Here is a 24,636-nt window from a genome sequence, read left to right on the forward strand (position 1 = left end):
GACATGGAACAAGACTGCTTCCAAATAGGAAAAGGAGTACATCAAGGCTGTATACTGTCACCCTGCTTATTTAACCTATAGGCAGAGTACATAGTGAGAAACACTGGGCTGGAAGAAACACAAGCTGGAATCAAGATTGCTGGGAGAAATATCAATAACCTCAGATATGCAGATGATACCACCTTTATGGCAGAAGCTGAAGAGGAACTAAAAAGCCTCTTGATAAAAGTGAAAGAGGAGAGTGAAAAAGTTGGCTTAAAGCTCAACATTCAGAAAACAAAGATCATGGCATCTGGTCCCATCGCTTCATGGGAAATAGATGGGGAAACAGTGGAAACAGTGTCAGACTTTATTTTTGGGGGCTCCAAAATCACTGCAGATGGTGACTGCAGCCATGAAATTAAAAGACGCTTACTCCTTGGAAGAAAAGTTATGACCAACCTAGATAGCATATTCAAAAGCAGAGACATTACTTTACCAACAAAGGTCCGTCTAGTCAAGGCTATGTTTTTTCCTGTGGTCATGTATGGATGTGAGAGTTGGACTGTAAAGAAGGCTAAGCACCAAAGAATTGATGCTTTTGAACTGTGGTGTTGGAGAAGACTCTTGAGAGTCCCTTGGACTGCAAGGAGATCCAACCAGTCCATCCTAAAGGAGACCAGCCCTGGGATTTCTTTGGAAGGACTGATGCTGAAGCTAAAACTCCAGTACTTTGGCCACCTCATGCGAAGTGTTGACTCATTAGAAAAGTCTCTGATGCTGGGAGGGTCTGGGGGCAGGAGGAGAAGGGGACGACAGAGGATGAGATGGCTGGATGGCATCACCGACTCTATGGACATGAGTTTGAGTGAACTCTGGGAGTTGGTGATGGACAGGGAGGCCTGGCGTGCTGCGATTCATGGGGTCACAAAGAGTCAGACACGACCGAGTGACTGAACTGAACTGAACTGAATGTGAAGAGCTGACTCATTAGAAAAGACCCTGATGCTGAAAAAGATTGCAGGCAGGAGGAGAAGGGGATGACAGACAGATGGCTGTCTGCCAGATGGGTTTGGGTGGATTCCAGGAGTTGGTAATGGACAGGGAGGCCTGGTGTGCTGTGGTTCATGGGGTCACAAAGAGTCGGACATGACTGTGCGACTGAACTAAACTGAGCTCTGAACAACAATAAAAACATTCCTGAAGCGTAAATGAATAAGATCTAATATACTATATACTATCTAATGTATCTTGTTTTTGCTATAATAAAAATATTCAAAAATCATGATTTTATTATGTCAGTGAGTAATGATGTCAGTGAATAGAATGATAAAATCTAGTTAGCCTGTGCTTAAAGAAGGTGTGCTGCGATTCATGGGGTCTTAAATACACGGACATGACTGAGCAACTGAACTGAACCGAAGTAAAGAAGTAGAGCCACATATTAAGTATAGAATGTACAGGGTACACATACATGCATACACACACATATATGGGCACATGTGTACACCCACAGGCATATTGTGTACACAGATACAGACAACTTATGCTCTTTTTGTGTTTTTGATATATAGCAAAACAGTGTACCAGCACTCCATAAACTCAGTGATTCTTTTTTAAAAATTTTAACTGGAGTATAGTTGATTTACAATCTTGTATTAGTTTCTGCTATATAGTAAAGTGAATCAGTTATACATATACATATATCCACTCTATTCTTTTCCCACATAGGTCATTATGGAGTACTGAATAGAATTCCCTGTGCCGTACTGTAGGTCCTTATTAATTATCTCTTTTATATCACTGATTCTTTAAAAACTGATCTAAGTCTTTAAGAGAGAGGTTTCTAGCTTCAGAAGTGAACAAAAGGCAATGTGAACTTAATTAGATAACAGATATAGTGAAGACATGTCTATTATACACATCCATTTGAATATTTTCTGATTTTATTACAACATTTTCATTTGTTCTGGTTTCATCTTTTTAAGAGTTATTTGTTCTTGCTTTGAGTAGCCTGGCAATTTGCTGGTGGCTTGATGATGTTTCCCAGGGCATTCATCGGCTGTCTTTTGACTCTTATTGTCCTGTCATGCTCTTTTGGATCTTATTATCCCCTTGCTTGGAGAGCATCATCAAGGGAAATGGCTCTTAAGGTATACAGATTTTGAGCATTATGATTCATATGACACAGGAATGTTCAAGTTTTTGAAACTTAGTTATTTGCTTGCTTCCTGCCTATCAGTTCAGTTCAGTCGCTCAGTTGTGTCCGACTCTTTGCAACTCCATGAACCGCAGCACACCAGGCCTCCCTGTCTATCACCAACTCTTGGAATTTACCCAAACCCATGTCCATTGAGTCAGTGATGCCATCCGAACATCTCATCCTCTGTCATCCCCTTCTCCTCCTGCTCTCAACCTTTCCAAGCATCAGGATCTTACCCAATGAGTCAGCTCTTCGCATGAGGTGGCCAAAGTACTGGAGTTACAGCTTCAACATCAGTCCTTCCAATGAACACCCAGGACTGATCTCCTTTAAGATGGACTGGTTGGATCTCCTTACAGTCCTAGGGACTCTCAAGAGTCTTCTCCAACACCACACTTCAAAAGCATCAATTCTTCCGCACTCGGCTTTCTTTATAGTCCAACTCTCACATCCATATATGACTACTGGAAAAACCATAGCCCTGACTAGATGGACCTTTGTTGCCAAAGTAATGTCTCTGCTTTTTAATATGCTGCCTGCCTATAGAGTACACTTTTAAGGAAAATTTTAATTGGTAACTGGAACCATTCTAATCCTGATTAATAGACTCATTCACATCATGAAAAATGTGGAACGTCTACTCATTCACTCATTCATTCAGTGAATCTTTACTGAGCACTGGTTATATGCAGAGTGCTGAGTGATGAGTGCAGAGCCAAGTAAGGACAGACAGAAGAAGATACATGTCTCCATATACTGCAGAGCAGTTGTTGTTCAGCTTTGGTGAACATCGGACTCCCCTGGAGGTTCCTGTCCCAGATTTTCTGTTTCAGTAGATCCAGGGCATGGCCTGAGAATGTACATTTCTAAGAAGTTCCCAGGTAATTCTGACTCTGCTGGTCCAAGATCTCAGCAATTTGGGAACGTCTGGTCTAGACTTCAGAAAAAGAGATAATCTGTTATAGAAAATGAGTCACTATTTCTGATTGTTATTAGTGCTATAGGAGAGAAGTCTGAGCTTTTGGGTGCTCTGACCAAATCAGGGAAGGCTTCAGAGCTATGTAAAACCTGGGTGAAATGTTTATTAAAAAAAAATCTATAAAATCAAATGTTTTACATATAGTTCTTAAACTAGCCATATATCCACTAATTGTATCATTTGGTCGGCAGCTCTCTGTCTTATCCACAGGGAGATAATGAGAAGCTCTATCAAATATTTTGTTAATATTAAAAGATGCCCTCTCTTGAGGAATATTTGTCTGTTATCCAGTCAACTAGTTAACATTCTTTTGGGCTCAGATCTCAAGCACTGAATCTTTGCATGTGTTTAAACGAAGATCATGGCATCCAGTCCCATCACTTCATGGGAAATAGATGGGGAAACAGTGGAAACAGTGTCAGACTTTATTTTTTGGGCTCCAAAATCACTACAGACTGTGATGGCAGCCATGAAATTAAAAGACGCTTACTCCTTGGAAGGAAAGTTATGACCAACCTAGATAGCATATTCAAAAGCATCGACATTACTTTGCCAACAAAGGTTCGTCTAGTCAAGGCTATGGTTTTTCCTGTGGTCATGTATGGATGTGAGAGTTGGACTGTGAAGAAGGCTAAGCACCGAAGAATTGATGCTTTTTTTTTTTTAATTTTATTTTATTTTTAAACTTTACATAATTGTATTAGTTTTGCCAAATATCAAAATGAATCCGCCACAGGTATACATGTGTGCCCCACCCTGAACCCTCCTCCCTCCTCCCTCCCCATACCATCCCTCTGGGTCGTCCCAGTGCACCAGCCCCAAGCATCCAGTATCGTGCATCGAACCTGGACTGGCAACTCGTTTCATACATGATATTTTACATGTTTCAATGCCATTCTCCCAAATCTTCCCACCCTGTCCCTCTCCCACAGAGTCCATAAGACTGTTCTATACATCCGTGTCTCTCTTGCTGTCTCGTACACAGGGTTATTGTTACCATCTTTCTAAATTCCATATATATGCGTTAGTATACTTGTTGGAGAAGACTCTTGAGAGTCCCTTGGACTGCAAGGAGATCAGCCCTGGGATTTTTTTGGAAGGAATGATGCTAAAGCTGAAACTCCAGTACTTTGGCCACCTCATGTGAAGAGTTGACTCATTGGAAAAGACTCTGATGCTGGGAGAGACTGGGGGCAAGAGGAGAAGGGGATGACAGAGGATGAGATGGCTGGATGGCATCACTGACTTGATGGATGTGAGTCTGAGTGAACTCCAGGAGTTGGTGATGGACAGGGAGGCCTGGCGTGCTGCGATTCATGGGGTCGCAAAGAGTCAGACACGACTGAGCGACTGATCTGATCTGATATAGGTGTACCTCATGCAACATTTGTAAAATGTGGGTTCTAAGCATCCTTTAAAAAACAAAACACACATTAAAATTTCAAGTTCACTCACTGCTATGAAAGCATGCCTACTCTAGCACTTGCTTATGTCATGAGTTGTATTCCAGTGCAACTCCCTACTCTCACCCCCACATTCTGGTCACACTCAGGCTCCATACCATGTCAGTTTGGCTTCTGTAGTTGGAGATGATTATGAAATTAATGTATTGAATTAAAAAAATACTTTTCAGAATTTGAGTGGGAACAGGCAGGGCAGGAGTTCCTTGACTCATGTGACTGGGGAAGTTATCACAGAGCAAACAGTTTTACCAAGCCTTTCTTTTGCTTTTCTCACCAATATTCTTGGCTCAGTTTGATTTCCTTCTCAGATAGCTTTTTTCTGTGGTGCCAGATACACTCTGATATCTCCATTCCAGCCACTGTCATCCTTACAGAATTTGATCAAAGGAGAGCTGAACAAAGTTTCTGAAAATACTGGCCCTGCTTGAATTTCGAGCCCATCTCAGACCAGCCATTCAGTCCAGTAGTGTGAACTACTCTGGTTATACCGCTTAGTTCATCTGTTAATCTCTATGGCTGGGAAGGCTAGACCATGTGGCTCCCAGTTCCTTTCATCATCACACAAGTTAGTTCCAAACGAGAAAGAGATACTGTCTGTTAGCACAATAAAATCAGAGTGATTCTGCATAGATTCCAGAATACATCACTCTTAAATAACGTAGATCTGGCAAGATTGTCTTGAAATCCTGAGAATTCCCACAGAATTTTGTACATACCTCTTTTGGTGCTTATGTGATGATCAACATTTGCAATACTTTGATATGTTTTTCAGTCGCTAAGTCATGTCCAACTCTTTGCAACCCCATGGACTGCAGCACTGCAGGCTTCCCTGTCCTCCACTATCTATCGGAGGTTGTTCAAGTTAACATCCACTGAGTTGGTGATACTATCCAACCATCTCATCCTCTGCCGCCTTCTCTTTTTGCCTTCAGTCTTTACCAGCATCAGGGTCTTTTCCAGTAAGTCGGCTCGTCACATCAGGTGGCCAAAGTATTGGAGTTTTGGTATCAGTCCTTCCAAAACATTCAGAGTTGATTTTCTTTAGGATTGACCAGTGTGATCTCCTTGCAGTCCATGGCACTCTCTAGAGTCTTCTTTGATATGAGATCACTTTATTGCAAATACTTGTAAAGATGACTGTTTCCTTCACTGAACTCTCTGCTTCCCATAGACAGAAACGTGTTCTTAATTATTAAAAAAATAAATATAAAAATTTTAGGTCTAGTAGAGTACCCAGAATGCAGAAGGTAGTGAATTATCTTTTGAATGAATTAATGAGAGAATTAGTAAGTGGATGTACGATTAACACAGAGTGTTGTGTTCTGTACTCTGTAGAGGCTTGAGGAAATTTTGACAAAATGGGAAGACTCCAGAGAAAAGAAGTAGGTAACTACTTCATATGAAATATTATTGAAGTTACTAGAAATATTTTTTCAGATTGGAGGAAAGACCCCATCTAATGGTGGACTGGTGATCATCTTTCTGATGGTTCCTGCTAGTCCAAAAGTGATCTGATCTCTTTCCTTTGAATAACCGTGACATTTCATGTTTCTCTTGGAAATGATGATGGTGATGATGATAATAGCAGTGATAGTGTTAATAGCAGAGGCAGGTGTCGTTTGCATGTTTATCTACATGCTTGCTCTGCGTGTATATTCAAGCATTGCTTCCAGTTCTTTTTTTCAACAGCTGTGTAACTGGACATTAGTATACCCAGTTTGAAAATCAGAAAACAGGCTTAATCAGATTAAATAATTTTTCTAAGGTCATAGCTATTTGTGGCTACGTCTTAAGACTAGAATTCTAATCAACTCTGTTGTTTTCCAAATCTGATCCTTTTGTATCTTCATATATTTTCTTTTTATATTATAGTACTTTGTAAATCTTTCTCTTACAAGCACAGGTTTGTAAACCTCTTTCAGAACAGTTTGTCTTACTAATATTTAAATTTCCTACAGTGTTCTTCTACATGTAGTAGATACTTAGAATTTCCTCAATAGTAGGTTTTAAGCATTTGAAAGAAAGTCTTAAAATAAAAAACAAATAGACCTTTTTGTGTTATCCCATAAGGCAAAATTTGGGTTCATTAGGCATATTTAAAGAACATAAATTCCAGTTGTATGTAATGATGTTCTAACAACCAGAACTTCCCAGTTCTGGAACATCATGTTTTGCCAAATTGCAAACTTTCTGTCAAGGCTAGAGAGTGCCTGGTAGGGAAGGGCATTTTAGAAGCGAAATTTTTACAGAGAAGACATCCAGCCACGGAACTTTTTCATCTCTGAGTCTAGGAAATTGTTGGATCATAAAGGTTTGCTAGTGTTTTGTGTCACATTATCTAGTACTTTCTTTGCTCTTTAATTCAATATTACAAATTGTTTTAATGATCAGTGTCTGTAACAGTACTTCTGAGTTTTATAGCAGAAGTAAGATGTAGATAACATTAAAAAATAGGGTATACAGTGATATGGGTTTTAGATGTACCTTTCTTCCTATATGATTTAAGCAAGTGGAATGTACTTGGGGCCTTTGTTTCTTAATTAGGATGATGGAAAAACAACATGGCATTTTTCAGTGACTAGCAATTTCTGAATTTAAAATAAAAATTTCACAAGTCTTAACATCCTTCCTTGAAAGAAAGCTTTACTGAGATGTAATTCTCATACCATAAGGTCATCCATGTATAGTGTCGATTCAGTTTATTATTATTATTATATTTAATTTTAGAACATTTGCTTACCTAAAGCCCCAGCTAGATCTTTCAGGACAATGTTAGATCCCCATGCTGTCTTCCACATAATGGAAGAATAGGACCCAGGCTTTAAAGCATTTAGAGAAGAGATGGGGGGAAATGACAAGGAAAAACAGAAGCAGATCAGATCAGATCAGTCACTCAGTCATGTCCGACTCTTTGTGACCCCATGAATCGCAGCACGCCAGGCCTCCCTGTCCATCACCAACTCCTGGAGTTCACTCAGACTCACGTCCATCAAGTCAGTGATGCCATCCAGCCATCTCATCCTCTGTCGTTCCCTTCTCCTCTTGCCCCCAATCCCTCCCAGCATCAGAGTCTTTTCCAATGAGTCAACTCTTCACATGAGGTGGCCAAAGTACTGGAGTTTCAGCTTTAGCATCATTCCTTCCAAAGAAATCCCAGGGCTGATCTCCTTGCTGTCCAAGGGACTCTCAAGAGTCTTCTCCAACACCACAGTTCAAAAGCATCAATTCTTCGGCGCTCAGCCTTCTTCACAGTCCAACTCTCACATCCATACATGACCACAGGAAAAACCATAGCCTTGACTAGACGAACCTTTGTTGGCAAAGTAATGTCTCTGGTTTTGAATATGCTATCTATGTTGGTCATAACTTTCCTTCCAAAGAGTAAGCATCTTTTAATTTCATGGCTGCAGTCACCATCTGTAGTGACTTTGGAGCCCAGAAAAATAAAGTCTGACACTGTTTCCACTGTTTCCCCATCTATTTCCCATGAAGTGGTGGGACCGGATGCCATGATCTTCATTTTCTGAATGTTGAGCTTTAAGCCAACTTTTTCACTCTCCTCTTTAACTTTCATCAAGAGGCTTTTTAGTTCTTCTTCAATTTCTGCCATAAGGGTGGTGTCATCTGCATATCTGAGGTTATTGATATTTCTCCCGGCAATCTTGATTCCAGCTTGTGTTTCTTCCAGTCCAGCGTTTCTCATGATGTACTCTGCATATAAGTTAAATAAACAGGGTGACAGTATACAGCCTTGACGAACTCCTTTTCCTATTTGGAACCAGTCTGGTGTTCCATGTCCGGTTCTAACTGTTGCCTCCTGACCTGCATACAAATTTCTCAAGAGGCAGATCAGGTGGTCTGGTATTCCCATCTCTCAGAATTTTCCACAGTTTATTGTGATCCACACAGTCAAAGGCTTTGGCATAGTCAATAAAGCAGAAATAGATGTTTTTCTGGAACTCTCTTGCTTTTTCCATGATCCAGCGGATGTTGGCAATTTGATCTCTGGTTCTTCTGCCTTTTCTAAAACCCTCTTGAACATCAGGAAGTTCACGGTTCACATATTGCTGAAGCCTGGCTTGGAGAATTTTGAGCATTACTTTACTAGTGTGTGAGATGAGTGCAACTGTGCAGTAGTTTGAGCATTCTTTGGCATTGCCTTTCTTTGGGATTGGAATGAAAAGTGACCTTTTCCATTCCTGTGGCCACTGCTGAGTTTTCCAAATTTGCTGGCATATTGGGTGCAGCACTTTCACAGCAGCATCTTTCAGCATTTGGAATAGCTCAACTGGAATTCCATCACCTCCACTAGCTTTGTTCATAGTGATGCTTTTAAGGCCCACTTGACTTCACATTCCAGGATGTCTGGCTCTAGGTCAGTGATCACACCATCGTGATTATCTGGGCGTGAAGATCTTTTTTGTACAGTTCTTCTGTGTATTCTTGCTGTCTCTTCTTAATATCTTCTGCTTCTGTTAGGTCCATACCATTTCTGTTCTTTATCGAGCTCATCTTTGCATGAAATGTTCCTTTGGTATCTCTAACTTTCTTGAAGAGATCCCTGGTCTTTCCCATTCTGTTGTTGTCCTCTATTTCTTTGCACTGATTGCTGAAAAAGGCTTTCTTATCTCTCCTTGCTGTTCTTTGGAACTCTGCATTCAGATGTTTATATCTTTCCTTTTCTCCTTTGCTTTTCGCTTCCCTTCTTTTCACAGCTATTTGTAAGGCCTCCCCAGACAGCCATTTTGCTTTTTTGCATTTCTTTTCTATGGGAATGGTCTTGATCCCTGTCTCCCTTACAATGTCATGAACCTCATTCCATAGTTCATCAGGCACTCTATCTATCAGATCTAGGCTCTTAAATCTATTTCTCACTTCCACTGTATAATCATAAGGGATTTGATTTAGGTCATACCTGAATGGTCTAGTGGTTTTCCCTACTTTCTTCAATTTAAGTCTGAATTTGGCAATAAGGAGTTCATGGTCTGAGCCACAGTCAGCTCCCGGTCTTGTTTTTGCTGACTGTATAGAGCTTCTCCATCTTTGGCTACAGAGAATATAATCAATCTGATTTCGGTGTTGACCATCTGGTGATGTCCATGTGTAGAGTCTTCTCTTGTGTTGTTGGAAGAGGGTGTTTGTTATGACCAGAGCATTTTCTTGGCAAAACTCTATTAGTCTTTGCCCTGCTTCATTCCGTATTCCAAGGCCAAATTTGCCTGTTACTCCAGGTGTTTCTTGACTTCCTACTTTTGCATTCCAGTCCCCTATAATGAAAAGGACATCTTTTTTGGGTGTTAGTTCTAAAAGGTCTTGTAGGTCTTCATAGAACCATTCAGCTTCTTCAGCGTTACTGGTTGGGGCATAGACTTGGATTACTGTGATATTGAATGGTTTGCCTTGGAAACGAACAGAGATCATTCTGTCGTTTTTGAGATTGCATCCAAGTACTGCATTTCGGACTCTTTTGTTGACCATGATGGCCACTCCATGTCTTCTGAGGGATTCATACCCGCAGTACTAGATATAATGGTCATCTGAGTTGAATTCACCCATTCCAGTCCATTTGAGTTCGCTGATTCCTAGAATGTTGACATTCACTCTATGTTGATGCATAGAAGTGTGGGCTGAGGACCAGCTTAGAGCATTTGTGGATGTTGAGCCTGACCTTGCAGGAGCGGTCTTTCCCACCTTGGCAGAATGGTGTGGTACTTCCAAGAGAAGTGGTGATACGTGCCCAGTGGTTTGCAGCTGGAGAGGATCAAGGTTTGGGAGAGGCAGAGAGGTGAGTGATAGACTGTCTGCCTGAAAACTTTTGAGTTAGAACATCGTGACGCACACGGCTGTTATGCTGGAGTGGCAATCAGTAAATCCTTTTAAATCACATGTAATTTAGCTTAGATGAGCTGTCAGTCTGCCAAGGGTTTGGTGGGTTTGTGCAGAGACTTCCAAAGGGAGAAAGCTGTCAACTGTGGGCAAACCCAGTCTCGAATTTGAATGCTATTTTTATGTGAAAACCAGCTTCCAATTGATACGTCTGATGCATCTCTTTAAAACATATTTTACTCATGCTTAATATAAGTATACATGGATCTTACAGCTCTTCTGTAGCCTTAATGGCAATCTGCTAAGTTTTGCTCTATTAGGGTTTTAGTTTCATAAAGCATTTCATAATTTTATCTGAACTTGCCAAAGAATGAGTTGATTGTGGTTTTTCACCTGCACTGTGAGCCGTCTGGTACTAAATATCATTAATATTAATCATTATCTTTTCCCAGTCAGCCAGACTTGAAAGCATCTGTCCGCATTAGAGAGGCACAGAATCAATCTGCATATGAAGCAAGAGGCTTTGCAAACAAAACTTTTACTACAGAGAATTTGCAATTTGACTTCCAAGTGTTTAAAGGTGGTGCACATTTTCTAAATTTTAAACATATACTGTGCTTGGTTTGAAAATAATGTGGTTAGGGAGTTTGTCTAAAATCAATAAAAATTTTTATTATTTTTACCCTCACCAAACCAACTCTCCTTGGCTAGTGCTAGTTTACCCTTTACTAGCTGTGTATGACTTCGGGGCTCTTATCTGAAGTTTCCTCATTTACAAACTTGTGCATAATATAACTGAGCTCCTGAAATGGGGAAGATTGCACAATGCCTTCAAGATGAGCCTTCAGTGCACAGCCTCAGCACCACACCCATGGGCATATGGGAGCCATCTCTTCCCGACTGTGCAATACCTCACACATAACTCATTGCAGTTTTAGTTAATGTCAAAATAAATCAGCAAATTTGTGAATTGATCATCATCAGAAACTTGTTTTCTATACTTATTAAGCCAGATTTTTAAAAAGACAATCCCCTAAACATAATGTGTTTATTTGCTTACATTCTCTGAATTTTATATTGTCTTTCTCAGAGGAATTGAGAGCTCCTGTTGGATACAGGATCTAATTAATTTTTTCAGCTATTTAGGAAACTCCAGCAGGAATAGCAATCATTTTTGCAGATGGTGAGAAAGGCAGATGGTTGAAGTGGCTGGTTAAGCTGTATCATGACATAGGCCATAAATGCAGAATTGTAAAAAAAACCCCAAACAACAGTTATTTATAATTCTGTTGAGACATCTACTTTTTAAACTATGTTCTTAAGTAGCTTTCATCAGATAAGGTAATTTATTAATATTTGAGAATAAAATTGAGTGGCCTCAAGGGCTTACTATATATGATTTATTAACTGGAAATAACTATAGAGAATTGTCTTTAATTTTGATTCTCCTGCTTTAATATTAGACTTATCATTGCTTTCAAGGAGAAATGGTACTTTCAGCTGAACATATGAAATAAATTTTAGTCTATTTTTAAAAAGCGTGTTAAACTATGCAAGAACTTGAGTGATTTTTCTCTTTGCATGTAGACTGCCTTTTCTATTTTTCACTGAGCATATACATTTTGTTTTGAAATGGCTAACTCACTTAATGTTTCTTTCTAGTTCCAAAATATAAGAATTTTATAATCACAATTTTCTGGGTTTGGCTGACTTGTAGCTACTTAGTTGTATTTTGTTTTATTTTTGGGTATATGCATGTGTGAGAAGAAAAGTTTAAAAGACTACCCTCCATGAAGGTAGAGGAGATCTTAATCCTGTCATTTAGAACACAGGTGACAGGGCCTAGAAGCCTCAGGAGGAAATAGTTTAGCTACGGCTCTTGTAGTCTAACCTCAGGTTGTTTGGAAAGACTCAGAGAAGAGCTACCAGTGTATGAAATAACGGGATTGAAATGTGAAGCTAGAGATATTCAACTAAAAATGTAACTTTTTTTGTTTTATCATCACTATGTGCAAAGCAAGATGATGTAGGCTGTAGAAAGGGGAAAGGAAGAGAGTAGTGAGGGGTGGGTCTCAACACAAGAAAGATAGTCCGCAGAGAAACTTAGGGCATTTATGGGATAAAGTGAACAAGTGGCTAGAAGAGTAAGAGTTGCAGTCGTGTTCTGTATGTTTTAAAGAGGAATTTCATAATGATACCCTGTGTATATGAGGTAAGGTCTTTGCAGCTTAGCGTAAAACCATTTGGAGGTAACTGTCGTTTTCCCACCAAAATGTTTTTTTCTGTCTCATTTTGTTACTGAAGTTTTAGATTCTCTTCAGCTGGCGCTCTGTTCTGTCACTATTTGGACCTTACCTAAGCTGTCAGTTTAACATTTTTGTTACTGGAAGTTTAAAGCAAATAAAGCATGTTACAGGACCTGCAAGTTTTTTTTTGTTTTGTTTTGTTTTTTCTTTTTCTTTTGCAGACACAGATAATGTACAAGTGGATAGAGCCCAAAATCTGCCGAGAGGATCTCACGGATGCTATTAGGTTGCCCCCTTCTGGAGAGAAGAAGGATTGTCCACCTTGCAACCCTGGGTTTTATAACAATGGATCATCTTCCTGCCATCCCTGCCCTCCTGGAACATTTTCGGATGGAACAAAGGGTATGGGATATCAATTGGCCCAAGAATCGGACCTTTAGTAAAATAAACTTGTTGGGTCACATTGACATTGTCCTGAATTGCTTTTATGGAAAATTCCTTAGAACACATAATTTTCTTATCTCACAGGCTGAAGAAGAGTTAAGAAATATAAGGGAATTATGAGACTGCAGTGGCTTATTCAGTATAGCAAAGAATAGTTTTTTAATGGCATTTCATGTAGCACACATCCTCTTAATAGGATGATGCTTTGGATATTTTTAAGAGAATGCCAACTAATTTAAGTGATTAAGGATAAGTGCTCCTTTTCCAGTGTGTGTGCACACAAACATTGATGTAAGCATAAAATAGAACTCCTATTTCAATTGGAATAATCACATTTTATACCATAATATTAGAAAAAATTGATTATTTTGATCGGGTAGCAATTAAATAGTCCCTAAGTAGGTTGTTTCAACGTGTACATTTGGGGAAAACTTAACAATATTAAAGAAAGATGGTTACAGAATTTGTTTTAATTTTATTAAAGATTACAATGCATTATTGTTGTAGATACCTTACTTGAGTATAGCCATGCTGTATGCTTAATATCCAGAGCCTTTGAGAGCATAAAAAGCAGTTGAATTGACTTGTGTTCAAATCTGCTTGCTGCCAGGCTATCAATAGTATGATGTATCCACTAATTTGAATTCAGTTTTCTCATTTGTAAAATTGCAGAGAATAATATCTAGTTCATCATCGAGAAGTTATATGAAAATGTCTCCTGTAGTACTTCAGTACCAGAAAATGCTTGCTCAATAAACAATTTCTCTCTCTCCCCTTCTTTTACTGATGTGGTAATGCAGAGTGTCTTGGCTACGTGAAAACAATGGTTGTAAAAGACACTTTATTTTAATGTTGCAGATTTAAATATTAAATAAGGTTTGTTTATAAATCTGACTCTTGCCACACCCCTCAGCTCCTGTCATCACTTTTCAGTATAGCCTATATTTTGAGTTTCAAGTCATCAGTCCATAATTAAGTGATATAATGTTCTGTTAAGTTTAGTAACTAATAGGAAGGATGTAATATTTCTTTATTTATGAAATGGAGAAAACTGATTCTAAAATCACATGTAAGAGAAGTTGTTTCAGAGTTACCTTTCTTATGCAAATTAATTCAGTATACGCAGTTACGCCCAGAAATGAAAGAAATTATTTTAGAAGAGTTTGTGTTCGTTTCCTTTTTCATGTTAGTCAAGTATATGTATACTCTACCCAGAATTATTTTTCTTTCAGACTGCTCTTGAAAAAGTTGTTAATTCTTAAGAGCTTTACTGTCTCTCCTTACTATTTGTCTCCCTGATGATTAAAGTTTAGTAGTGCTTGGAACAGAGGAAGAGGAAATTAACCAGATGTGACATCATTGTAATTCTCTGTCCCACTTGTCTCTTGTAGAATGTAGACCATGTCCAGCAGGAACGGAGCCTGCACTTGGGTTTGAATATAAATGGTGGAATGTGCTTCCTGGCAACATGAAAACCTCCTGTTTCAATGTTGGGAATTCAAAGTGTGACGGAATGAACGGTGAGTTCAGAATCAGCCTTCTCAATGTATTTTGGTGGTAGTGACTCTTGGACTCACTTGTGTAAAAACCCACTAAATATTGGTGTGAGGAACCTTAATCTTATCTCTTGGCTACTTGTCTTCCCAGACCTCACATAAAAATAGTTAGTACAGTGCCACAGCCACATGACTGTCCTGTAAGAATATAAACTATTTTGCATTTTTGGAGTCAGTTTTGAAATAGATATTGAGGATCACCATTCATGGTTGTTATAAATACTAGAATAGATTACTAAGGGAGGCAATGAAATTTATGTTGTTTTCTTGGAAGGGTCATAGTGTATACATACCACTTTATGAGAGTGTTCTGCCTGGTTTGGTTTTCTGGCTCAGCACTGAGCTTGGGGAGGGCTAAATCATCTCTTATTCCTCTTCCTATGGAGTCTATGACCGTGTTTACAAACATGTATCAACCTCACTTACTGATAACTTGGAAACATGGCTGAACTCTATAGGATGGTTGCTGAATTTTATTTATTCTTACATTTAAGTGAGTGTAGCACTTAGTTATTCTGCAATATTTGTTGTTCGAATGAATGACAATATCTGTATGTGCATTTTTAAACTTGACACTAGACGTAGATGTTACGGATACTAAAATGTGCTCTTTACTTTTACAAGTTCACTGGTATTTTTTATCAGTTCAGTTTTTCTCAATACTGTATTTAATCATTGGAAAAATGCTCTTTAATCACATCTGTTTTACATTAGCACCTATCCCAAATAAACAGATTTGAAATGTGGGGAGTGAGGTGTACACCTGAGTACTCAGGTTGACAAATCCTAGGTCTTTGAATAATTTTGGTTAAACAGATGCATGAAGGAAGCCTTTATATATAAAGAACATTATGGAACAGTACTCTTTATCACTTAATCCCACTCCTGGGATTTTTTTCCTAAAGGAGAAGAAGAAATTACATAGTAATTATTACCTGACTATAGGGTTTATGTTCTAAAATTATCCTGTGGTTGAGGAAGTTTGAGATATTGCAAAAATAAGAAGGAGAATGTATTGATGAAAGCATTGGTACACTTGTGTGTGCATGCACTTACTAGTGAGGATTAAAGAGGTTACTCTTAGTCTAAATCTCATGAAAATAGTTGATTTAGCCACTTGCTTACTCATTCACTTGTTGTTTAGTTGTTAAATCATGTCCAACTCTTTTACCACCCCATGGACTGTGGCCCGCCAGCCTCTCCTGTCCATGGGATTTCCCAGGCAAGAATACTGCAGTGGATGCCATTTTCTTCTTTGGGGATCTTCCCAACCCAGGGATCTAACCCCTGTCTCCTACATTGGCAGGTGGATTCTTTATCATTGAGCCACCAGGGAAGGCTTCTCATTCACTCAGAGGCTATAATTTAAATTTTTGCTGATTTTCTGAAATGTTCAATTTAAGTATATATCTCTGCAATATTAGCATGTGATACTGAAATAGCAAACAGTAAGTGAAAGATACAAAGATAAAGAGTGATTATAATTTTATGACTGGTGGTTCAGTAACTAGCCTCGAGGAAAGCAGTGCTCAGAATAATGGGGATCAAAGTGAGAGGCCCAGGGTAACCTGTCTTGTGAGGTCATTACTGCATCATGGAATTAAAGTGGATGTGCTTTGACCAACTTGATTGTGTGACTTGAAGTACTTTGAGGTTCTTTTGTATGCTCAATTGGAATTTCCCATGGTTGTGAAACAGGTATGTATAAGTACATCTTTATGCACTGGAATTTTGCCTAAGAGGAATTTAGAGTTGTAAACAAATTAGTGTTTATTCATGAAGCTTTCATTGAGTATTATCTCTAATAACAAAACGAAATAATCTAAATTCCAACAATATGATAATGTTTATAAAAGTCATGCTGTACTAATTGGATGAAATGTTATGTAATCATTAAAAATGACAGCCATATGGAAAACAATTTGGCAGTATTTCAGACATTTTGAACGGTCCTGTTCTCTAACCCAGTAATTTCACATCTGGGAGTTTACACCAAGGAAACTTGTGTGATGTAAAGAAAGAAATTATGCACAGATATGTTAATTTTAGTATTATTTATGAGAGTCAAAAATATGAGAAAACAAAGTTTTCAGCATGGGGTATGATTAAATAAAATGATGATATAACCTTATAGCATATTGTTAACTCTTTAACACTAGATGTAACAAAGATTTTTAATGGGAAAGTATTTTTGATATAATGATTATTAGAAAAATGAGAAGATAATGCCAAGTGGAAAAAAAAAAACAGAAAATAGATTATACAATAGAACCTAAGGATAATTTTAAAGAAAATTATGCACTAGATAAAGAGTGAAAAGAAATACTCTGAAATGTTGTTCATTACTTGGGCTGGGAGGTTTCTGAGAAGTTTGAGTTACTTTGTTTTTTTCATTTAGTCCACTGTATTTAATAAATATTCCTCATGTATTCACATTGCTTTCAGAATCAGAGTAACAGTACAAAATATTGGCTTTAAAAAATATATTTATTTGACCCAGTAGTTCTGATAACTTACGGTGAACGATGTTGGATTCATGATCTCCAAAGAAGGAGATTTAGCTTTGGGACTAGGCTTGATCACTCAAGAGCTTTTGTGTAGCAAAGTTTTATTAAAGTGAAAAAAGGGACAGAGAAAGCTTCTGACATAGACATCAGAAGGGGGATGGAGAGTGCCCCCACTCACTAGTCTTATCAAGGCCTTATATACTTTTCCAAGACCCACTCCCACAACATACATTTTAAGATGAGAGGATTAGTCAGAAGGTTCTCAAGGAGAAACATGTCCTCAAGCAGGACACATTGTTGTTGTAAATCATTGGTACAGAGTTTAAGGAAAAACATATCCTTGAGCAAGATGAGTTGTTTTGTTGTGCAGTTATTAGCTCTGGGCTTAAAGAAAAAAACATTGGCCTTTTTCTCCTCCTTGAGATCTCCAGACCCCTATCTCCTCCTTGAAAGCCCCAGACCCCTTCCTCCTTGAGGGCCCTAGACTATTTATTAACCTACCTAGGAATTAACTCTCTCAGTTCTTTTATTGGGGTTCTTTTCTAGAAAAATATAGAAAAGCTTTACCAAAAATATATTAATTGTAGTGTCACTTAAACTAGCTAAAAAAGCTAAAACAATCCAAATGGTTACACTGGATGTATGGTCAGCAGGAGGTAAGCACTGTAGTGGGAGTGATTTCTTACATTATGAGAATTAGTTGTATCTGTCTACAGGACAAACTATCAACTCAGTCATTAGCATGTTGGTGAGCCATTTATACATAGAAATGCTTATGTAATAATGTTAGTGTATAAAACTATGAAACAAAATGTCATCAGCAATAGGATTTCAGTTATGTAAAACCATGTATATATCAAAAAGATAGTGAAAAGAAACACCTCAGAATGTTAACAGTAGTTTTTTTCTGGGTGGTGAATTTATAAATAATTTTACTTTTCATCTTTAAATTTTTCTGTAGCTTTCAGAATTTTAAAATAAATATAAATGTGGTTTCTAAAAACATAAAAATTAACTAAAAATAGAAATTATGTGTAGAAACATGAAAAATGTGGGATTCATTCTGAGGGAAAAAGCAAAATACAAAATGCTGCAAAGACTGTATCACAAACTGGGGGGTTTAAGACCACAGAAATTTACACTCTTGCAGCTCTGGAGGCTAGAAATTTGAAACCCCGGAATTGGCTTCCCCTAGACCAGGGATTCCCTGGTAACTCAGAAAGTAAAGCATCTGCCTGTAATGCGGGAGACCTGGGTTTGAACCCTGGATCAGGAAGATCCCCTGGAGAAGGAAATGGCAACCCACTCCAGTACTCTTGCCTGGAAAGTCCCATGGATGGAGGAGCCTGGTAGGCTACAGTCCATGGGGTTGCAAAGAGTCAGACATGACTGAGCGATTTCTCTTTCTTTCTAAGACCACAGAAATTTACACTCTTGCAGCTCTGGAGGCTAGAAGTTTGAAACCCCCAAATTGGCAGGGCCATGTTCCTCCTGAAGGCTCTCTGGGAAGACTCTTCCTTGCCTCTTCTAACTTCTAGTGGCTCCAGGCATTCCCTGACTTGTGGCAGCATAACTCCAATCTCTGTCTCCATCTTCACGTGACTGTCTTCTTGGGTCTCTGTGTCTCTGTGTGTTTACATGGTGTTCTTCCTGAGTGTCTGTGTCTAAATTTCCCTCTTTTCATAAGGACACCAGTCATATTAGAGTAAGCCTCCCCCTAATGACCTCATCTTAACTTGATTATATCTACCAAGGCTCTGTTTCCAAATCAGGTCTGTTCGTGAGTACAGGGGGTTAGAACTTCAATATAGTTTTTTAGGCAGGCGATATAATAAAACATATAGTAATAGCCAGTGTTCAAACATGAGATGTATTTGTTTCCTCTTGCAAAGATTTGTCATTAATAAGGTTTGCCATTAATTAATAACCTTGTTTGATGGTATTTGGAGGGCTGTATCTCCTTACATTTTATAGTGGCCATTTCAGTCCATGGCATGCTGATTGTTTCTTTGCAGAGGGCAGACTCACATCACATTCTATGAGCACATATTACCCCATACTTTTGACTGTTCTTAGCTGTGTCTTTTATATTCTACTGATTTCATAGTGAGGGTGGACCCAGTTTCGGCTCTCTTTCCCTAATGTGTATCATGGTTCATGAGACTCAATGCCAGTTCAGTGAGTGAATAAGTAAGTGAATGTGAATAGGTGTTAAATTAGGGAACAATAATACAATGAACTCTAAGAAAGAACTCCAGACCCCACATCTTCATTAAGTAATTTGAAGTTTCTATTTCCCATTGGTTAACTGAAGACTAGGATTTTTTTCTTAGTTTATTAAACTGGATAAAAACCATTTGTTCTTGTTTAAAAAAATCATGCGTCATTGAGAAGACTGTTGTTAGTTTTACCATTAAGTAACTTTGATGCAAAAATATGCATTACTTGATTCTTCCTGGAGAATCATATGCAATGTCTTTATTGATATCTAGGCATCTACATCTGCACACAATTTACAACTGGAATTAAAAAAAAGGGAATTCTTTTTTTGTGGCCTTATGTAAAAAGATTGTTGGAAATCATTCATGGAGTTTTTGCTGATAACCTTTATCTTTTCTAGGTTGGGAGGTGGCTGGAGATCACATCCAGAGTGGGGCTGGAGGTTCCGATAATGATTACCTGATCTTAAACTTGCATATCCCAGGATTTAAGTAAGGAAAACCAATTCTGATTCCCTTATGTAAGAATCCTCATGCTTGTTTCCCAACAGAAACAGATGAAGCAGGACTGCTTTTATAAAATATATTATTATAATACCGTGATGTACTTAGCAAATAGCAAGCTGAGTAGGATAATATAGATTTAAGAATATTTATAGAATCAGCGATTGGGGAACTGTAATTGTTAATTTTATATTAGATGGAGCTGAAAGTTTTTAAAAATACTCTATCCAAGCATTATGAAAACTATGACTCTTGGATGCTTAATTCAGAGATAGTAGTCTAAGACATTTACAGGAGAGTCTTTTTTTGGTTTATTGTTTTTTCGCAGTTCTATATGTAAAGTACTATGTTACAAATTCACAATTTGCTTTAGTCCCCCATGTTGAATTTCCCAATTGGAGTTTTTTTCTTGCTATAAGCTATATGGTGGCATTTACCCCAGGAGGTCTGAGCATATAAGCTGTGGTTTTGTAGACTCCGTGCAGCAGTAGACTAGGAAGAGAGAAAAGCATGGCTTTCAGCCTAGTGAATAAAGTGACTTAATTTTTCCCAGATTGAACTTAGAACATGCTATAAGTATTGTAATTTTACTGTGTTAAATAGACCACCAACATCGATGACTGGAGCCATGGGTTCTGAACTGGGAAGAATAACATTTGTTTTTGAGACCCTCTGTTCAGCTGACTGTGTTCTGTACTTCATGGTGGTAAGTCAAAGAGTGGCTTTCAGAGGTATATTTCTAGGCTTAGCCTTCTCTTTCAAGTGTGAACTTATTTATACAAACTGGGATAAGAATCCCATTTTTCTTCCCATTTTTAGAGTCTTCCAAAAACATTAAAAAATGTCTAAAGAACTCACTAAGAGTTGCGAAGTCTACAAAGCACTCATTCCTCATGGAGAGAAATTAGTGATGAGGTATGGGTGACAGACAGAAGCCAGGAAATATTAATCCTGTAGGAAATTTCTTCAAAAAATATGCCACTAACAGAAGTGAAAATTCTGCCCTAGTAACCACTCAGCAGTTCAAGCCATCATGAGGGAAAAGCATGTATTAATAAGTGAGAGTACAAAATAATGGAGGTGGGAGAGCATTGGGAAAAACGACACTCTTCCTTGTGAAATTAATACACGCAGACAAAGGATTTTATTTGGCACATATCATAATTTTGCCCATTTTTCCCCTAGATGTCCTAATAGCTTGAGAAAAAGTAGCAACACAAAATTTACTAAGACTTCGTGCAGGTATTAGAAGGTTGTTGGCTAAGACTTTGGTGTTATCATTAAGTGGTGACATCAATGACACAATTAAATTTTTTCCCAACAGTCCTTTAGTAGCTAGTTAATAGTCTGTTAAGTTTCCTGCATGATGTACAAGATATGTGGAGATTTAAGTATTAACTCCTGATGGTAGTAAAAGAAGATGATGACTAATCTTCAACACATCCGTGACTTCTTAAGAAGTCTTTAATTCTCTCAGGTCTCTCGTCTCATTTCGTCAATCTGTTAGTTCCTATTCATACTTAGTGCCATGACTGAAATTCAGATTCCTATTATCTCTCAACAGTAGTCTGTTGTCTATTTTTCTTACCTCCATCCTGTCAATTTTGCTGTCAAAACTATCTTTATAAACATAAAAACAATCGTAGAGGCAGCCCTCACCTTTAGGGGCTTTTTATTGCCCGTGGCAGAGGTTCTCAAAGTGTGGTTTCTGGACTAGCATCACCTAGGTACTTTTGGAAATGAAAATTTCTGAGCCCTACACTAGTCTTACTGAGAAACTCTGGTGATAGGGCCCAGCGTTCTGTATTTTAGCAAGCCTTGAGGTTGGTTCTAATATGCACTAATGCTAGAGAACCAATAGCTTATAAATACACTTAAAATTCCTTAGCATGGCATCTATATGGCTTTTTGTACTCCTTGCCCAGCCTCTGTTACCAAACTGCTGTTACTACTCAGCCCTCTTTAGACACCCTGGATTATTAGTGGAACACTCTGTCCTTTTTCACTTCATATGCCTTGGCACACTAAGCTAGCATGACTTTCTCTTTTGTCTGGTGAACACCCATTCACACAATACATCAAGGGCAGCTCAAACCTCACCTTTATGGGAAGCTTTCTCTTATTCCTTTAAGTAAAGTTAACCACTCTGTCCAGTGTGCTCCTAAAACCTTTTGAGAAAACCCTATTTTAATTATGTGAATGTATTCATTATTTGTCTCTCTCAGTTGATCAAGCATTCCTGAGGGTAAGGATCATACATATTAATATTTATTTTGGAAAATCAGTCTTAAGCATTTTTGGCTCATAGCAGGATCTGTTAGTTTTCTTTACTCTGTGATTTGATTTCTGCACAAGAGTTTTTGAGATATCATCACCTAAATAACACATCAAAATGCTTTGAAAATCATGTAGTGTTTTGCAAGGGTAAGGTGCAAAACTAATATCCCATTTGTTATTGAAATAAACATCCAGAAGGTGTTTAACAGAGCACCGTCAGTATATTATGAGATCCTTTTTGGAAGTGGCATGTGTGACTATTTGGTTGTTTGGTAATGTGAGAAATTGTGTAACGTGTGACAAGCATACGCTGTTATTCCTGTCTGTGGTGTGAACTCAAGAAACATATCTTTATAGCATATCTGATTGCTTTATAACATGTTTGTCATCAAAGCTTGCCCTTACATCATAGAAAGAAAGAGATGTGGCTTGAGCTCATGCCATTGTTTTATCAACATCTCGGATAACTAAAAAAAGCCTATCCAAATTCCTAAGTCATCTTTTAGGGTTTCTGCAGGGAAGACTAATTAGAAAATTCAGAATTAGTCCAGTTTTTCATTTCAAATAAATTAGATGTGTGTTATATTACTTGCTTTACTTACTACATTTGCTTTCTGACCATGTTAATGATATAATATTGGTTGGACTGTCACACATTCATATAATATTCTAGATATTGAATTTAGCTAAGGAAATCAGAAATAAAATGTTACACAGACTCATCTTTTTAGAATTCAAATATAAACAAAAGAAGATTGCATGAACATAAAATAATGTTCTAGCTAATCTGCACTGTAAATTGCAAATATAATTCAGAGAGAATTTAGAATTCCTGTGTAAGAGTCACCTGTCAGAATCCCTCAAGGGAGAAAAAAAGATGGAAAGAAAGCATTGTTATTTTATGAGGATCCTAGAAGTTTGCTGTCAGAAGTTTGAGAAATTTGTTTTCATTTTCCTTATATGTATTTCCTATGCTAAAGTCACACACATATACACATAAACCAGTCTCTCTCACAAAAGAATAACTCCTTAAACTTACTGATTTGAGATCTCTTTCAGGTTATATTGGCAATGTGGTTGATACATTGTAATTACTAAGCTAGTGAGTGCTTGTGTAGACTTGAAGGGAAGGTTTTGAGAGTTTTAGGCTTACATGCTCTGCAGATAAATATTCACAAATTCTATAGGGTTACTGTAAATATAAATATAGGATTGTGATGTATATACATGTATATTCATACTGAATTTGTGCTTTCTTATATATATATTTCTATATTTTAGGATATTAATAGAAAAAGTACAAATGTGGTGGAGTCATGGGGTGGAACCAAAGAAAAACAAGCTTATACCCATGTCATCTTCAAGAATGCCACATTTACATTTACGTGGGCATTCCAGAGGACCAATCAAGGTCAAGATGTAAGTTCCAAGCACTTAAAAAAAAAGAGCAAAGATGATACTCCTTGTGGAGATTTATACAAAGTGCTGACTGAAATCTACTGGAGGAAAAGACTTAGCTTTTTACTGATGTGAAATCAATCATTTGGTTATGAGTAAACTGGTATAAAATGATATATATATACACATATTTATTTGTGTTTTGAGAGCAAGACTATGAAATGGAATGACAATGTATCTTAGAATTGCTCTACACTTTGAATAAACATAGGTGTTAAAAGTTTAAGAGGAAGAAAATCTTTGTAGTTATTTAAAAACTTACTTGTAAAGCTTTCTGAGCCTTTGGGAAGGCTGGTAACTTTCTTCCTCTTTGTCTGAATGATCTGTCATTTGCTCAGATGCCATTTCTTGGTGTTGGTTTGTTACTTCAAGGTCACGATTGTCACCTTCTGTGGCTTGAAGACTGTCTATGTACATGTTGTTGGGTTAACACACAGAACTATTCTCTTTTACTTTCTGCTAGAATAGAATAGACCTTAATCCTCTAGTAAGTATTTTCCATCATATGCTTCAAGTACATGTTATTGTGGTAGATCTCCATCATAACGACCTTCCGAGGGTGGGAATAAGGTAAATCACTGTTTAAGACGCTGCCTTAACACTATGGTGGCAGATGGAGAGCATTTTCTCTTTTCTCTTCAGACTTTCATTGAGGAACCTGTTCCTCAGGTTTCACTTGACTCCAGCTGTGTTTTATGAGAGTTCAGAGTCCCAGCCTGTGGGGTGTGAACATGCTATAGAAGACTTCCTGGCCTCCCTTTTGTCTTTAGCTCAGACAAAAAGCATTTAAGAAGCTGCTCTCTCCTGATACAGTGGTGTTCACTGCTTGATGAAAACTAGACCTTAATTGACTCAGTGTTACAAAAAGGAAAAGTGTTAGTAAGATCTAGGTTTTTACTCTCTGTTGTGCATCCAGTAGAAGTCAGAGCGTGCTGGTTAAGGAAAGTGCTAAAGAGGGAGAGGAGACCCAAAGAA

At 37.9% G+C, this 24,636-nt stretch overlaps 1 protein-coding gene across 3 annotated transcripts in view; it reads left to right on the top strand.

Moving 5' to 3' along the window:
* ELAPOR2 (endosome-lysosome associated apoptosis and autophagy regulator family member 2) overlaps positions 1–24,636 on the top strand; it is a 218,347-nt gene that overhangs the window by 157,042 nt on the left and 36,669 nt on the right. For all 3 annotated transcript variants that reach the window (XM_025291010.3, XM_025291011.3, XM_025291015.3), the window contains 5 exons: positions 12,918–13,098; positions 14,532–14,660; positions 19,824–19,914; positions 20,530–20,632; positions 23,485–23,622. In XM_025291010.3, coding sequence (XP_025146795.2) covers positions 12,918–13,098; positions 14,532–14,660; positions 19,824–19,914; positions 20,530–20,632; positions 23,485–23,622 — 642 coding nt within the window. The remainder of the gene's footprint in view (positions 1–12,917; positions 13,099–14,531; positions 14,661–19,823; positions 19,915–20,529; positions 20,633–23,484; positions 23,623–24,636) is intronic.

This window comes from Bubalus bubalis, chromosome 8 (assembly GCF_019923935.1).
Source record: "Bubalus bubalis isolate 160015118507 breed Murrah chromosome 8, NDDB_SH_1, whole genome shotgun sequence".
NCBI classification, from domain to species: domain Eukaryota; kingdom Metazoa; phylum Chordata; class Mammalia; order Artiodactyla; family Bovidae; genus Bubalus; species Bubalus bubalis.